Below are 17253 nucleotides of genomic sequence, written 5' to 3' on the forward strand. Positions count from 1 at the left end.
TGGTTCGATTTGGGTCTCTCTCACCTCCACCTCTCCTCCCCGAGCCCCTGCCATCTTCTCACCTTCTATTCTCCCACGCCCCTAGACCAAGCATCCGCTCTGTCGGGGGCGGGTGGGTTCGGGGATGTCTACTCTTCGAGGAAGGAGCGCAAAAGGGTTAATGATGAGAGCTGGGGGCCAGGTGGGGCGCCCACACCCGCCCGGGCCGCGGAGGGCGTCGGAGGTGAGGGGGCGCTGTTGGGGCAGCAGTGCGCGGGGTGGCGGGCGGGAGAGCTGCCAGGCTGACTGAGAGGCCGGCCCGAGTGGGGGCCGCTCCGCCGCCGCTGCCGCCGCCGCCGCTGTGATGCGGAGCCGGTGCTGCGCCGGGCGGTGGAGTCAGAGCCCGGGCGCGGGAGCACGAGGTGCAACATCAGCACTGGCGGCGGCGGCACCTGCACTAGCTCCCGGGCCCCGCGCTGCGCTCTCCTCTCCTCCGTCTCCGGGGCCGCCGCCCCGCGCTCTCTATGGATGTCAAGGCGGCCCCCAACGGGGTGGCCACCATCGAGGACCGGATCTTGCGGATCACCGGCTACTATGGCTATTACCCGGGTTACTCCAGCCAGAAAAGTAAGACGCCGCGGGGCTGCCCTGCTCGAGGCGCCGGAGAGGGGTGGGATGCGGGAGGAAGCGCCGTCCGGACACCTGCAGCCTTGCCTGCGCCGCAAACGCCACTCTCTTGGCGGTGGGGCCACTGGGAGAAAAGTATGTACGCTGTCCTCGGTGCTGAACCATGGGAGAGAAATGGAGCCCCGGTCCCTTGCGCTTAGGAGTTTGGAAACAGTCGCAGCCTTGGCGGCGGAGGCGCAGAGAGGACCCGGTGAGCACTCCAGAAGGCCGTCGGCCCGCTCACCCCTGGTTTATTTACGACCGGAGGAGGCTAATATGGCTGTTTACTTAGCGGAAAGTCAGCCTTTGGGGCTGCACTCCCAAAAGCCCCTACTGGGTGCCAGGCTGCGGGCGGGGCGCTTGGGGACGCAGGCTGGACGGATTGGGGCTGGGGCCAGGGAGAGCAGCGGACCCAGACTTGGGTCCCGGCGCCCGCTGGGTCGGCTTCCTGGCTCTGGGCTGCTGAGACGTTGCAAGTGCGGGAATTACTCTTGTTAAAATGTCTTTGGAAGGTTCTCCATCCTGGGTAGAGAAAGAACCTGCTTAGGGCTCCGAGTTCCAGAGCTTGGAGCCAGAGACCTGCGCACACGACTGGAGGTGGAGTGGGTGGGAGGGGGAGACAAGGCAAGGCCACCTGCCCGTGCTGCCTGCGGCACGTCGCGACTTCGTCTGAGCCCCAGAGGGCCGTTCTGTTTCGTGCCAGCTCTCTTCTGGCTAAGCTAGGTCCTGCGGCGCAGAGGCTTTCACGTTTCCGGAGCAGTTTTTCTGGGTGGGCGAGGAGGTGCACCCTACTCCCCCAACACACAAAACCCACGACTTGTATTTGCTGGGATTAGTTCTGCCAGCAACCAAAGTGAAGCTCGTGTTTTTTTCTCTCTCTCTTTCTCAAATGCGGGAGTAGCTGCGGCTTAGTTCCCATGCAGGTGGGGTTTCGCTTTTTCTATATCAATACTCTTATGTCGTATAGATGAAGGTTAATTAATATTTTCGCTTTTTTTTTTTTTTACCAGAAGCCTTGGAAGCTCCTAGAAGCATTTCTGATTGATATTTTTCTGTGACATTTTGAGGTGCAGTCAACATTACAGTTCCTCTGAAGCAGATAAATCCTGACACATAGACCAGGATACACTTTTTTTTTCATGTAACTTTCTCCCAAACTGTGCTCCATCTCTATTGAATAATAATTCAAGAGCTTTCTTCCATGGGCTGTCCTCACACAGATATTTTCTAGTTTAATATTTCGTTTGGCTTCAAGAAAGGCCTATCTGATTAGGATGATTTCTGTCTAGCTGTTTTTAGCATTAGAGGCTTACATTATTCATTTTCCATACAAAAGTAATTATACAGTGTTAGAATTTTCTGGAAAGAAAATAACATGCTGTGGAATGTGGTTTGAAGTCTTTGTACTATAGACTCGAAAACTTCTTTTTTTCCTATTGGCAAAGGGTTTCTTTTTTAACCCTAGAAACTTAAGTGAAGGTGCTAGCATACCCTGTGGAGATTCTTTAGATTTCAACTTTGAATATTTTAATTAGGAACCATGGATTGGTTGCTTGAAGAATATAGAAGCTGTCTGTGAAACTACAAGACTCAGGGTAGTATATGGTTATAATTTTTATAATGACGGAACTTTTGTTAATAAAGAACAAACCAAAAAGATTATTTAAAAAGTGACATTTTAAATAAAGATACATTCATCTTATTTTTTTTTTGTACTTTTTGAAATAGCTGCACGTTTCATTTGCTATACAATAACAGGACAAAAAGGGGGACTAGCATTGACCAAGACAGCAACTGAAGCTAAGAGGAATAAAGATGAATTTGGCATAGTTATTTGTGTTGAGCACTTACCTAACTTCAGGCCACAGAATTCAAACAGTGAAGGCAGAGAAACTCACAAGGACAGAGAATTACATGATAGTCAAATAACTTTCAGATGCTTGTGCTTTCAGAGGTAGAAAGAAATTGCCATTTTGCTCACTGAGAGACTAGGAGAGAAGAGAGCTGGAAGAGGGCCAGGCAGCTGAGCACCATGAAATAATCCTGCCCTTAATGCAGGCTTCAACTAGTAAGCAAACACATTGCAGCAAACCAGTACAATATGGTCAATTGCTTTAGCTGTTACCAGGAATGAGCAACAGCTTGGGGGAATTCTAGAGGGATATATTTATGAAAAGGCCCTGGTGAGGAATATATAACATGTGAAGGCAAGGTGATTTCTTGTTTTCTGACTGGTCATGTATGAGGCTTAAAGATGAGATGTTCTCTTTATCTATACTGTTTACTTTTTTAGAGGTGGTAGGGACTCAACTCTGATATGCATCAATGAGCACCCTATTAATGCATCCTGCTGTCACCCCTGCCAATCAAGAAAATGAGTGCCTTGTCCAGAACAAATTCTAGTAGTCAGGCTGATATGAAATCTGTGTATTTTATTCTGATATGTGTGTGTGTGCGCACACACACACACAGACACACACACACACACACACATACACACGCATAGTGTAGAGATGATTAAAGCATTTTTCTAACTTCAAGTAACTTATGGTCTGGTAGGGGAAATAGATCTATTTATTCAACAGGTGTTAACTGAGTACCTCCTGCGTGCCAGGAATATATCAGTGAACAAAACAGACAAAAGTATTTTCCTTTTTAGAGCTTAAGTTCTAGTGAGAAGAAACAGACTATAAATAAACAAACAAATTATGTAACATATTTCAAGGTGATAGCTACTTTAAAAAATTACAGCAGAGTAAAAAGGATAAAAAAAATTCTGAGAGGCCTAGCTATTGTAACAATTTTAAATAAGGTGGTCAGTTAAGGCCTCAACTGAACAAAGATCTGAAGAATGTGAGGGAGTTAGCTATGTGGACATCTAGAAGAAGATGTTCCAGGCAGAGAGAAGAGCCAGTGCAAAGCTCTGAGGTGAAGTGTGCCTGGCATGCTAGAGAAAGAGTGAAGAGGCCTGCATGGCTGAATTGAGATGAACGATTCCAATTGGTTGGAGATGAGGTCACTGTGGATACAGGGCCTCAGATGAAGTCATTTGGCTTGTACTCTAAATGAAAAGGGAAGTCTTTGCACGGTTTTGCAGGAGTAATATAACTTGATTTGTCTTTCAAAAAGATCAGTTTGATTGCTCTATTGGGGTAGGGGTAGAAGCAGAGAGACTAGTTGGTATGCTATTGTAATAACCTGGGTGAGAAATGATGGTGATTTGAAAATGATGGTGGTGACTGTAGAGGTAATGGGAGGTGGTCAGATTCTGGATATATTTGAAAATACAGACAATAAGGTTTCCTGATGGATTGGTTATGGTATCTGGAAGAAAGAAAAGGGTAAAAATGATCCCATCTTTTTTGTCTTGACCAAGTTTGAGTTGCCAGTGGCTGAAATGTGGAAGGTTTCAAGGTAAAGAAGTTTAGGAAGCTAGGGGAGGAATAAGGATAACATTTTGGAAAGATTAAATGTAATTGGAGATGTTGAATAAGCACAGAGATGTCTGACTGGAGATATAAATTAGAGATTTTCCAGTATTTAAATGCTATCCAAGCATAACCCTGATGAGATCTCTAAGGAGTGAATGTATATACAGGAGAGGACCAAGAACTGAACTCTAGGGCACTCAGACATTAAGAAGTTGGAGGGAAAAGGAGAAACCATTAAAAGAGACCAAAAGGAGCTTCTGGGGAAGTAGGAGAAAAACCAGGAGCACGTGATGCCCTGGAAGCCAGTGAAGAATTTCAGAGGGAAGAGATTAGCTGAGTTCTGTGCTGCTAAAAGGTCAAGGGAAGACTGATAACTGACCACAAATTTGGCAACTGGGCATCATTGGTGACTTTGACAAGTGTAGGTAAAGTAACATAAAATAGATTAGAATGTGTTTAGAGAGAATTAGAGGAAGGAATTAAAAACCTGAGTGTAGACAACTCTTCAAGATTTTTTGTGTAAAAGGGAGGAGAGGAATTGGGGGTTATAGGGTTAAGGAAGTTTTTATTTTTGAATGGGAAAAATAACAGTATGTTTGTATGCACATGAGAATGATTGAATAAAGAAAATTAGTAATGTTGGAGAGCTAGGGTATCAAATATAGTACATAAGGAAGGGACATTACTTTTAGATAGAAACATGGATATAGGGCAGAGTGTGTGGGTGCAGGTTCTGGAAGGTGGTTAACTGAGATGGTGGGAGTCTGTTGAGATTTTCTTCTGGTTGCTTTAGTTTTCTCCAAATAGGAAGCAAGGTCATCCACTGAGAGTGAAGATTTGGGAGGAGGTGGTAGAGGTTGGGGGAGAGAGAAGGTGTGAATACATAAATAGAGAGAGTGAAAAATCTGGGGAAGTACAGTAAGGTTGTCTGGCTGCCTTAAAGGGCCCATTTAAAGTTTCTGGTCACAAATTTAAAGTGAAACCAGTCGGTAGGTTTTTGTATTCATTGACACAGTGGAGGCATAGAGCAAGTGAAGAAAAAGTTTAACTGCAGTTGCAGATTATCCAATGGGTATAATAAAATAATAAGGGCAAGAGAATTATGACTTTCTTCAAGGAAAGTGTAGTTATAATGATTGACCATATAATTTAAAGCTGGTAAGTAGAGAAGAGAAGAAATCAAGGTGATTGGGGAGAGTGAAAAGTGGTAGGACCAATGAATTGGAAATCTCAGTGGGATCAAAGGCTAATGGTAGTTAGCTGAAAGATAAGAGGTGGTGGTCAGAGAAATAAGAGGGGTGTCTACTATAAGAAGTCATTCATTTCCATAACTCAAGTCAAAGGATAAATCCACTTGTGCTTTATTGTATTTCTGTTATTGATATTTCGGGGGTGAGCCTTTTTGTGTTTGTATAAGAAGGTAGTATGTTGATGTATAGTGAATTAAACTATGGTGGTTTGGAAATTGATTCTAGTATTAAACCTGCTAGCAACTGGCTCTGAGACCTGGGACTCTTCTCTGTGTAGACATTGGTTTCTTTGTTTGTAAAAAAGAGGGTAGAAGTCACTGAATCAGGACAGCCATGCAGTAGGTCAGCTTTGACAGCTTTTGAAAAGTCCCACCCTCTAAGGAAGAATCTCCCTCAGTAAACTCTAGTAAAATGTTTACTCTGCCTCTCTTCACCCCACCTTCTGTCTCAGACAGTGGCCAGTTGCCTCTCTGTTTTCTGTTGGCCTTTTGTGTTTTTTTCCATATCCTGTAAGTGACCAGGTTCTGCAGTTATTTCGCATTGGCAGTTCCATATTAAGAATAAAACTTTTTCCCCTTGCTGTGATCCTATCTCTGAACATCCTGTCTGCAAAAAGAACTCTACCAACTTATGACTGCTTTGGCTCTCTGACTTTTCCAACCGCTGCTATAACCTGTTTTCCAGAAACCTGGAGTCATCCTCAAACTGCCCTTTCCCCGTACCCCATAATCAGTTAACAAGTCCTATCTATCCTGCCCCAAATATGAGCTTTCCATCCCTGCTGTCGTTGCCTTAGTTTTATCCATCACATCTTTCTCTCGGCCTCACCTTAACAGTATTTAATTCCCTAAAATGCAAATATGCTCACCTCATTTCCTTGATCAATTACTTGAAATAAATCTTCATTTTCTGTGGAATAGAGTTCAAACTCCTTAGCTTGCCACGATCTGAGCCCAGCTTATATTGTTCTATTTTAGTACACATTTCCTCCCTAATTGCCAAAGTAATGCATGCTTAATGCAGAAAATCTGGAAGGCAGAGAAGCAAAGAGAGATTAAAAACAAAATTACTCATAATTCCACCACCCAGAGGTGATTAGTATTAACATTTTGGTTAACAGTATCCTTTTGGCCTTTTTTTATATCCATAGACACAAGCAAATGCTTTTTATTTCATACTGAACATTTCTCTCATTGGTCTATATATTTGTAATAACTTAAATTTAAGGTATGCATAGTCTTCCATATATTTAAGCACCTTAATCGACTTAAGTTGTTGGCTTTTTAGTCCACTTTTTCTCTTTAATTTCACATCCCACATGGCCTCCACAAATACTGGTCACAGTCTCATCAAGCAGCTCATTGTTTTGGTAACATTATTGTCTTCATGCTCTTCTGCTCCTCCGAGCCTTTTCACACTACGGCCTGAATGGCTTCCTCTTCCTATGTTTCCCTCATCACATGTTGGAAAGTTCCTATTCATATTTAAAGGCTGAATTTAAATGTGTGCTGTCCTCTGTAAAGCTTCCTGATTGCCCCAGGCTAGGTTAACCCTCCCTCTGTGCTTCTATAATATTGTGTACTCACCTCTGCTCCAGCATTTAACACACTATTTGGGGCTGTTAATACTTTACACCAGGCTATCTCACCCACAGAGCTTGGGGAGGGCAGGGACTTATCTTTATTTATTTTCCTCTTAGGCAAAGTATCTAGTATATTCTGGATGCTCAATAAAGTTTAGCATGCTAGTGAATGAATGATTACAGATTCCTTTGAAGAATTTGAAGAGTTAATTATTTTTACACAGAAAAAAAAGAGTACATAATGGTAGTGATTGGAAGGAAATAAAAAAAATTTGTCAGCCATGAATGAATCAAACAGATGTGCCTATTCAAAGAATGAGAATATACCAAATGGTATTGTATGATCACTTTACCTTTGCGGTTGTAACTTCTGCATTTGTGTCTTCCTATTTCCTTCATGTTTTCTGTACTTAAATTGCGGGGGGAAGGGAGGGCAATTTTAAAAATATGGACTGGTATGAAGTTACTAGAATTATAAGAAATAAAATGTGTCCACTCCTCTTTTGAAATGGTTACTATTGGTCTTCATGTACAATATTAATTTAAACACTTAAGCACTCTTACTGAAGTAAGTTATAAAATTGTCTCTTACTGGTGAAATGAAAACACCAGACATTTCTTCCAGTTCATATTCTGTTTATACCCTGATAATAAGCTTTATGATTCTTTGTATATGAGAGGTAGTGCTTTGTAAAGTTATAATTACCATAATAGTAATATTGAGAAGCCTTTGTAACAAAGTTTTAACTAGGACATAAAAGGGCTATGTTGATCCTGAATATCACTGCATATATTACTGATGTGGATAATAAGATAGTTTCTACAATGTTAATTCTAATATGTATTTTCATTTAAAATATAAATTTACATATAAACTGGATATTTGTATTACAAAATACTACTTTTACTACTAGCTAACACGTGAGTTTAACATTAAGTTCAATATACTTTCTTTAGAAAGGCTATCTAAGACCTGTTTGAGGCCATGAGGTCTAATGCAAAGACCACAAGACCCTGCTCTGCTACTTGTTAGCCTTTCAAATTTGCTTAACTTGACCTCTCATATAAACAAATTTGTTTCTGAGAAATGGAAATAATAATAGTTACTTCACAGATCATTGAGAGGACTATGTCAGATAATGTATATATAATGCCTGGTACAATAGCAAGTTTAATGTAAGGAACTGTTATGATTATGGAGGAAACTAATAGAATCAATTTTATGATTTCAAAGAGGCTTGTTTACTTTTCCTTGTAAATAAATGGTTTACCACTCCCCCCCCATATCTAATGTTGTACTTTGAATTGTTACTGAAAATTATGTTACAACAATGTTCAAGATAATTTAAAAATTATCCAAGCCCAAAAGGGAGGAGACTAATCTAGGGCCTATGGGTGATAGGATGGGTCTGCATGTCTAGAGATCAAAGTAGAGGAGATTGCAGGGGTGAGGGAGGTGGGGGAATGCAGCAGTGTAAGTGGGGAGGGGAAGAGTGAAATTCCAGCTGAAGATGGATAGCATGGGATAGGGTGGGTAGGGTTAGATAGGATTGGGAAGGCGAACAAGTGGAGAGGAAGTGAAGGCTGAGGATCAGTTTGGGATGGTCTATTGGAAATTGTATTCTTCCTGTTATATGCAGGGTCTTGAAACGACAGTTCCTTTTGTGCCTATTTATATAGTCACAAATATAACAGTATATTTTACAGTCTACTTTAAAAAATACATCATTATTATAAACATATTTACATATTTCTTCACAGTCTTAAATAGTTATAATAGTTATAATTTTTTAAGTTATAAAGTATTTAACTAACAGACACAGAGGAATATAGAGAAAAAGAAAAATAACCTTGTGACCCTAACATAACTACTGTTATCTTGGTTAATTTCCGTCTAACCTTTCTAATCCATACAGGGGTTCACTTCTTGATTTATTGACAAGTAGAAACTACAGTGTAGTCATATTCTGATACATATACATTTTGTGCCCTGCTTCTTTTCCACTTAACATTTTAAGATAAGCGTTTTTCATGTTGTTGCAATTATCTTCTTTGAGAAGCTGGAATTAGATTCTCCTTTAAGAGATCTTGGCTTAAAATATTTGGGCAAGCTGGTTCTCAGTTATTTGAGACCAAATAAAATGGTGAGACCTGGAGTGTTAGTGAGGGCTTGTTTAATTTCTAGTCACAGGATTGTACTTGAACTAGCTTAAGCAAAAATGAAAGTGATTGAAAAGATAGAGGGTCTCTCATTGATGTTAAGGTTAGGGTTAAAGTGGGATAAGCTAGCATAAGGTACTGGAGGGCTGTGGGGAAAATGGGAAGCCCTCCTTCTCTGACTTTCATCTCTTTTTTTCTGGCACATGTTCTCCATTCTTGTCTCTTGCTGCAGGCTGGCTTTCTCTATATTCTTGTCCAAATTGTTGAAAATAGCCTCTGCCAGCAGTTCCAGTGTTTATATGTCCTTTATTCAAGAAACCAGACAGATTGAGCAAGAATCTCTTGCTTCTAAGTTCAGATTCCTGGGCAAAGGGAGTCTTTGGCTCAATTTGTGTCAAGTGCACACTCTAGATCATATTAGCTGTGGTGGTTTGGGGCAGGGTCAAGTTATGAAACCATGGTGGCTAGATGCTTCCTAGGTAACCCTTGACTATGGGGGAAGAGATAGTTTACAGAGAAAAGGAGAAATTGGCTGGATAGTCAACTTAATACCTATTTGGTTCACAGAGCTTTACATAAAAAGTTTTTCATATCAACTCGCAGACTTCATTCAAGAGCTGATTTTTCTTTCTTCCGGTCTTAAGAACTCTTAGAGTGTAATAGTTAGTGAAATTATATAGACACTACATTCCTATAAACTGAGGAAATCCAAGAATCTGTTTAGAGTATAAGTCCCTAGGGAGTTCTGTTTTAAAATTATGCAGCTAGTACCACAGACTGCTTATTATATTACTACTGGTTATAACAAGTTTGGAAGGCATTTCTTTTCCTAGGTCAGATAGGGCAACACACCAGTTTCTTCAGACTCAAGATATAGTAACTGAAGATGACATTTAACATTGTATATTTCAAACAAGGGTTGCTATTCCACTATTCTTCAGCCTAGGATTTTCTATATTTTGTCCTGAGCCAACACCAAGATGCACCAATGAGGTGTCAATAATGATTTCATGTTCCTGAAAACCAGATATACTAAGAATTCTTTTCCCTTGTGGAAGCTAAGATTCCTCAGGGTATTAGAGCCTGCAGGTTTTTGCTATTGATATCTTGCTAAGCCCTAGGTTATGTGACTTTGGAACTATCATGTCTTTTTGTTCATTCCCATGTTTAATCATGGGCATTCTAGAAGAAATATTCAGGTCGAATGAGTTGGGAGCCATTTGGAGTACCATCCTCGCTGCCAGGTTATGGTGGCAGATTCTAAAGCTATTTCCCAGGGACCTTTTAGAGCAAATACATTAGAAGTTGAGAACTTTTCATTTCTCCCTATATATTTTTTTTTAAGTGTGAGCACCTGAAGCAGGAACTTCTTGTCTTGCATCTTTCTAGTGCACATCCATGTAGCAGCCTTTGTGATCTTTTAAAAGCATTCATTGGATCATGCCATTCTTCTGGCTAAAGTTCTTACTGACTTCCTGTATCTCTTTGGGAAACTCTAAAACCCTAAATCCAGCCTACAAGGTTCCACATGGTCGAGCTCTTCAGATGGCACCACTCTTCCATGCTCTCACTATGCTTCGGTCACACTGGCACATGGTTCAGGCCCCTTTTCCAGCTTTATACATCTCTCATCTCATGCACTTTTCCTTTACAGCACTCACTACAAACTGCAATTACAATTTACACTGCTTTTTGTGGCTGTTTCATGTCTTTCCTGCTCATTGGTCTCTTAGCTCCCTAAAGGAAGGGATGGGTCTGTTTTGCTCAGCACTGTGTACCCAGTACACAGAACAGTGCCTGTGCACTCCATAAACATTTGTTATGTGATTAAATCTTGTTAAAAATTGAGTAGACTTTTTTAAATCAATATTTTATTTGGAATATTTTTAGACTTTCAGAGAAGCTGCAAAGATAATAGAGAGTTCGTATGTACCTCTCACCCTGCTTTCCCCATTATTATCACCTTTTGTGACTAATGTACGTTTGTCAGAACTAAGGAACCAATACTGGTACATTACTATTAATTAAAAATCTAGGCTTTATTTGGATTTCACCAGTTTTTCCATTAAGGTTCTCTTTCTGTTCCAGGATCCACTCCAGGATACTGCATTGCACTAAGTTGTCATGTCAAATAAGCTTTTTAATGCATTGAACTTGAAAAGATTATTTACATTTTATAGGAACTGCTTGGCCAATTTTTTAGGGCTCAGATCAGGTCATATTTGAAAATTTAACTGCTAGTTTTAGTCAACATTGGATTAAATTAATGTTAGAAGTGACCTATGACTTAACATAGTAATTATATAGTATCTTAAAGGACTGTTCTAGAACAGTTTTTAGCATTTCTGTTTTTTAACATTTTACTACCACTTGTGTACCACTTATATAGCATATAGTATAATGTTTTTACACTTTACAAGGCAATAGCATATATGATTTCATGAAAACTCACAGCCTCTCCGTAAAGTGGGTATTATTATCACTATGTTAAAGATGAGGAAATTATAAAATTCAGATCCTCCTGTGGTGCAGCCCCTCCACCTCCTCCTGAATTATGGGAGAAAATAAACTTCCACTTCATTTTTAGCAGCGCCCTTAATTCGCAATGTACAGCTCTGGTAGAGGCTTAGCCACAGGGAGTCAGTGGGGCTTCTCTCCCTCCCCCAAGTCTGAGTTTTACCTCAAAAGGATGCTGTGGCCAAGGCTCTCTTTGGAAACAAAAGAAAAGATTGAATAAGATGGCCTTGAGAATCAGGCTGTGTTTGTGTGTGTCTCTGTGTGTGTCTGTGTGTGTGTCTCTGGTGTGTGTGTCTGAGAGACAGACAGAGAGAGAGAGAAAGAGAGATAGAGATTGAGAGAGGGTTAGACACCTCTACTAAGATCCAGTTGGGACCTGGAATTTCACCCTTTTATAAGGAAGGAAGGGTGGGCGGGCAGCGGAGAGGCAGGAAGAGACTGCCCCCACTTAAGTCCCACCTGGCTTCCTCAAGATTATACCTGGATGTATGAGGGTCTATCTTTCTGGTCACGTTGAGGAAGACTTGCTTCCAGAAGGCAGCTTTTTCTCTTGAGAAGGATTCTCTATTTCCTGCATCTATAAGTTAAAAAGAAGTAAACCTAATAAGGGGACAGAAGGAGTAGAATTTGTCTTCTTGTGGTGAAGAATAGATGTCTGTAGTTTTGAGTCATTTGTGCCTGCACAGTACCTGCTAATACTATTTGTGGAATTCTCATCATACATTAGTCTTAGCTGTCAATGCTTGCTAATAATTAATATTATTAGATTAATTAGATATTAATCTAATAATATTTCTCTAGTTATAACTGAAATCACTGGCACGTTGATACTGGTGTTGCCGTTGTCCTTTTCAGAAAAAGGAGTCCAATATTGTTTTAATATTGACACTGTGGGTCTTATAGTCTTACCCTCTGTTATTCACATTACTGAATCTTCTGCAAGACTGGATGCAGAACTCTACCAAAGGCCTTGGAAATGCAAGTGTAGTTGTAGTGATGCATCATTCCAGCTGAGATCTGAGCATCATTAGCTTCACACCATTGTAGGTAAACCATGCTTGTTTCCAACATTTCTAGATGAATGTGTTTAGACGGACCTTTCCAAATTTCTCAGCGTTAGCATTAATATCAGTGGATTTAAAATTTTTTTAAATGTTAAATCAATCGTATTTATATTTAATGGGTAATCATTTACTTTTAAGATGAATTATTACTACCTATTCTTATCTTCAATAAGAGTTGAATATAAAATCTCTGACTACTTAATGGAAACCAAAACCAAAATCTGAATTTAAGAGGTCTTCAGGAGGTTATAACATCCTGCAGAGTTATTAAAATAGTTTTGGAGTTTTGAGTCTGTTACAGGAATATCATATTAGAATTCTTTTGAGAATCTGACAGGAGGGCAAATTCAGGTTTTAATTTTTTTATTATGTAATTGGGAGAAATATTCCAAGTATATTTAAAAAAAGTCCAAAGGGAGGAGAATGGAGCTTCAAACCTATTCTACTTCTGGCTTTTAGATCTTTCTCTTGGTTGCTCTATTTTGGGGAGTTGCTGACAGCTTAGGTAAGACAATTTTTTGTTCCTCACAATACCCAGAAACTGAAATCTCTCATCTTGTTGATCTGATTTAGGGGAAGGTGAGATTTGGCTCTGTCCTCAGGATGGTTGGCCAAGTAGAAATAAGAGACCCCCTTCCCTTGCAAGCACTGAAACTTTTGACACTAGCTCAAACAGCATTGTCAGTGGAGGTCACACCCCTCCCATACACTGGAGGGGTGACTGTGGAGTGACGATATTCAGTACAGGTACTGTCAGGAAATAGGTACATACTCATACTGGACAATTAGAAGAAGGATGGGCAGGGTGCAGGGAAACTGAAAGAATTAGGAGCCTTGGGGCTGGTAGAGTGGGCTGTGAGAGTACAAAGAGGAGGAGCAGTTCCTGAAACACGGAGAAAGAGGGAGGGCTGTGTGGAGAGGGCTGCCTGAGAACCCGTTTTGAGTGGAGTGACCCTGTAACCTGTGATGACCTCTCTCAGAGAGGGAGCCAAGATACGAATATCTTGATATCATTCTCCTCTCTCCCTCCCATCTCCTGCAAGTGGGTGTTCTCCATGGGCTGAACAACTTATGGAAGCCAAGGAACAAGGGGTTGAAATGCACAGAGCTCAGCCTCCTGGCCACAGAGCAGGCTGGAGAGGCGCTTAATTAAAAAAAAAAATTTAACAGGTAAAGAACAAATGAAATAGTTGCTTAGCTAAGAGAGTCTTAATCTAAAGATAATGTGCATGGGCATATGTGTGATTTTCTGAAAGTCTTCATAAGGTTCTTTAGATTCTCAGTGACACTCATGACCCTCAAAAGATTGAAATAATCACAGGCTTAAAATGTACAGGAAAGAAAGGAATACATGACTTAGTTTTTCAAAAACATTCATTCTTTCATGTCATTTGGATAGTCTGTAGCAGCCAATTGAAAAATACTGATACCAAGTGATGCTAGGTGGTCTTAAATAATGTATTTAGAGTTTCTCTTCGGGGATTACTAATAAGGTGATTCTGTGGTTCAGCTTCAGCTCCTGGAAATGAAAGAAGATGAGTGGGACTCAGATACTGAGAGCCTAGACTCATGGGAATCAGAGTCAAAGTCCATTTCCTGAAAGCCTCATTTATGTGTTTTCATAACTATAGCTTATACTTTTTTTCATCCCTTCAGAAAAAAATTATTTTCTGATAGCAAAATCTTTACCTCATTAAGTTGCTGGGTAACAAAGCTTGTTGTTCATTCTATTTTCAGCTCATTTGGTATAGTCTTTGAGACAAATTTTATCCATTGGAGCTTGAGTAAATATACTCAAATGTTACTTTGGAGTGCTTGAGTATTGATTTATGCTGTATGTTATGTGATTGAGGACATAGTACTTGGCATATAAATGACACTCGATCAGATATTCAGTGAACAAATGAATATCATTAGTTTTAGGAGGAAGTGTAGTGAAGTGACTAAAAAGAGAATTTATTTTGGATCAATACACTCTTAGATGTGAGTTCCAGTTCTTCCGTCTAGCTTTATGAGTTTGGAAATAGGAATATTAAAAGTTCTTTCCTTTTTGGATTTTGCGAGAATTAAATCAGATAATATATGTAAAAAAATTTAGCACAGTGCCTGGGAACAGAATAGGCACTCAATAAAGGTAGCAATTAATACTGTTATTATCATTAACGTCATTATTAGATCACTCATCTGTATTGCTTATAAGAGACTAAATTATACATATGTGTGTATTTCATTTAGATCTTAGGTAATAAAATTTTGGGACATGTTTTAGATTATTGTGTATCTGTCGACATCCTAACTCTGGATGTGCATCAGGATCTCCTGTGGAATATTTAAAAAAATATTCCTGGCTCCAATTCAGATCTTTGGGACTGGATCCAGGGCATGTGCATTTTAAAAAGTTTGATAGGTGAGTGTGATGTGCAAACTGGGTCAAAAATCATTGCCAAAGATACTATATCTACAGTGAGTAAAAGGTGTGAGGTGGAGAGAGGGTGAGGTTTTTCTAATATCTGACCTAATTGGATGCTACATAGGAACAGAGAAATACCAGAGAGTCATGAGCCTGGTCTATCTACTTAAGTGCTCTGAAGATGCTACCCTGCCAGCCCTGGAAGTTAGGAGCCACATTCGTCTTTTGCATCAGGATATTCCTAAACTGATATTGAACAAACTATTTAACCTTTATAAGCCCTTGGGTTCTTATCTGATAATTAATTTAGATAACTTATGGGTACCTGTAGAGTTTATGGGCACCTATATAATTTATGGGTAATAGTGTCGCAAAAGTGCTTTCTGTGTGTGTGTGTGTGTGTGTGTGTGTGTGTGTGTGTGTGTGTGTTCTGTATTCTCAAAAGTGACATCTTGTTGGAGGAATTCATGGAGAGGAAGTGACTGCTGGTTGACCCAGGAGCTAAATTCTGGGATATTGGAGGCTCCTTACCCCTCTCTTGTCCTCGAAATGTACATTTTGACCACTGTTCTCACAGCCAGAGCCATTTTCAAGGATGCAGTTTTGAGAGAGTTAAGTGTTGTTGAGACCATCCTGACTGAATATGCTACTAAACCCAGTTAAGACCTCTGTGTAAACTTTTATGATTCTGATGGGCAGATGTGGAGATCTACTCGTCTTGAGGCTACATGAAACAGGCCTTCTTAGTAAATTTTTGTTTATTAAACCTGCTACCTGCCAATCTGGAGTCTTATGCCTCTTCAGTCTCTTTTGCTTCCATGTTCTTGGGGGAAACAGGGAAGGGAGGCAGGGGGCAGAGGGAGCCAGTCTCAGATTTCACCCAGGAAGCTTCTGATTTGTGAACCAACACCTGTGCTCATTTCTCCCAGTTCTTTTATTCATGCTGTTCTCCTACTCAAATTCTCTATTCTAGCCAAATCAAATTTATTTACTAATCCCTGAACTTGTATATTTTTCTGCCTTTCGCTTAGCACTTCTCTTTATACACCGATATCTACATAATTTTCCCCTGATCCACACAATGTGAAGTGATCACTCTTTAAAAAAAATTCTCATGTTTGCATTAATTTTGGCACCTGATCATGTGCTACTGGGATCTTTTCTTTCTATTATTAGACTGAACTGTCAAGACGTGTATTGTTTTTTAACTCTTCTTGCTTTTATAGGTATAGCTCTTTAGCTAGACTGCATTTTAAATAAGCATTGGACTTTGAAGGCAGGAACAGTATTTAATTATATTTTCACATAACGAGAGTTCAATGAAGATGCATTGGTTTGGAAAAAAATTGACTCATTTTTTCTGATTCCTTTATTTTCTTTTATACGTTTTGATCAAGTATTTTTGTTTTGTTTTGTTTTGTTTGTTTGTTTTTTAAATTCTTAGACATAATGTGTTGCTGGCTCCTGACTAGAAGATAATTTAAGCACACAGAATGTTTAGGGAACGAGCTAAGTTTTGGGGATCCTTGAGGTATAAGGAATAGCAGACATTCTCCTCCTTCTTTGTTTGCCTGCCTGGTGGATTCCCACTTACTCGTGAAGCCTCAGTTTTAGCCTCTCCATCTTCCCAGAACCTATCCAGGGAGAGCGAGCTCTTCCTACACCTGAACTCAGAACCTCTATTATGGAGCATTGCCTTGTTTATTCGTTTATTTCTCCCACTGGCCTGAGGGGTGCTGAGAACATAGATTTTGGCTTAGTCACCTTGGTACCACTGGCACTAAGCACAATACTTTACCCATAGAAAGAACTCATTAACTACAGAATCAGTATAAAAACACAGGGACTCATATTCAGGTTGTAGAAATTGGATGTGGCAAAAGACAATAGTTATAAAATAAAAGCATGTATTAAGTTTCCAATGAGTGGAAAAAAAAAAAAACAATGAACTGCATGGATTTGGAAAGAGTGCTTGAGAAAACTTGAAGAGGAAACCTTGAATAAGGTTGAACTTGATGGAGGGATCAGATTTGGCTTTGTGTAGACTGGTAAGGTTATTCCCAGCAGAGGAAATGAGCTAAGTTAAGGAATGGGGGCAGGGCATCAGTCAGAGTTTGGGGTTGCACACAACAGAATCAAATCTAGCTAGTTTAAGTCAAAAAGGAATTTATTAAAGGATTTAGAGAGTTCACGC

The 17253-nt window shown here is 40.1% G+C and overlaps 1 protein-coding gene across 3 annotated transcripts in view; it reads left to right on the forward strand.

The window, feature by feature from the left end:
- Nucleotides 1-237: 237 nt before the first annotated feature.
- SLC35F4 (solute carrier family 35 member F4) overlaps nucleotides 238-17253 on the forward strand; it is a 167432-nt gene continuing 150416 nt past the window's right edge. For 2 of the 3 annotated variants that reach the window (XR_005653662.1, XM_039866506.1), the window contains exon 1: nucleotides 238-606. Coding sequence is in view for 1 of the 3 variants with exons in the window: in XM_039866506.1 (XP_039722440.1) it covers nucleotides 504-606 (103 nt within the window). In the remaining 2 variants the exon portion in view is untranslated. The remainder of the gene's footprint in view (nucleotides 607-17253) is intronic. The other variant, XM_039866508.1, reaches the window with a different exon arrangement.

Source organism: Pteropus medius, unplaced genomic scaffold, assembly GCF_902729225.1.
Source record: "Pteropus medius unplaced genomic scaffold, Ma_sr-lr_union100, whole genome shotgun sequence".
Lineage (NCBI taxonomy): Eukaryota > Metazoa > Chordata > Mammalia > Chiroptera > Pteropodidae > Pteropus > Pteropus medius.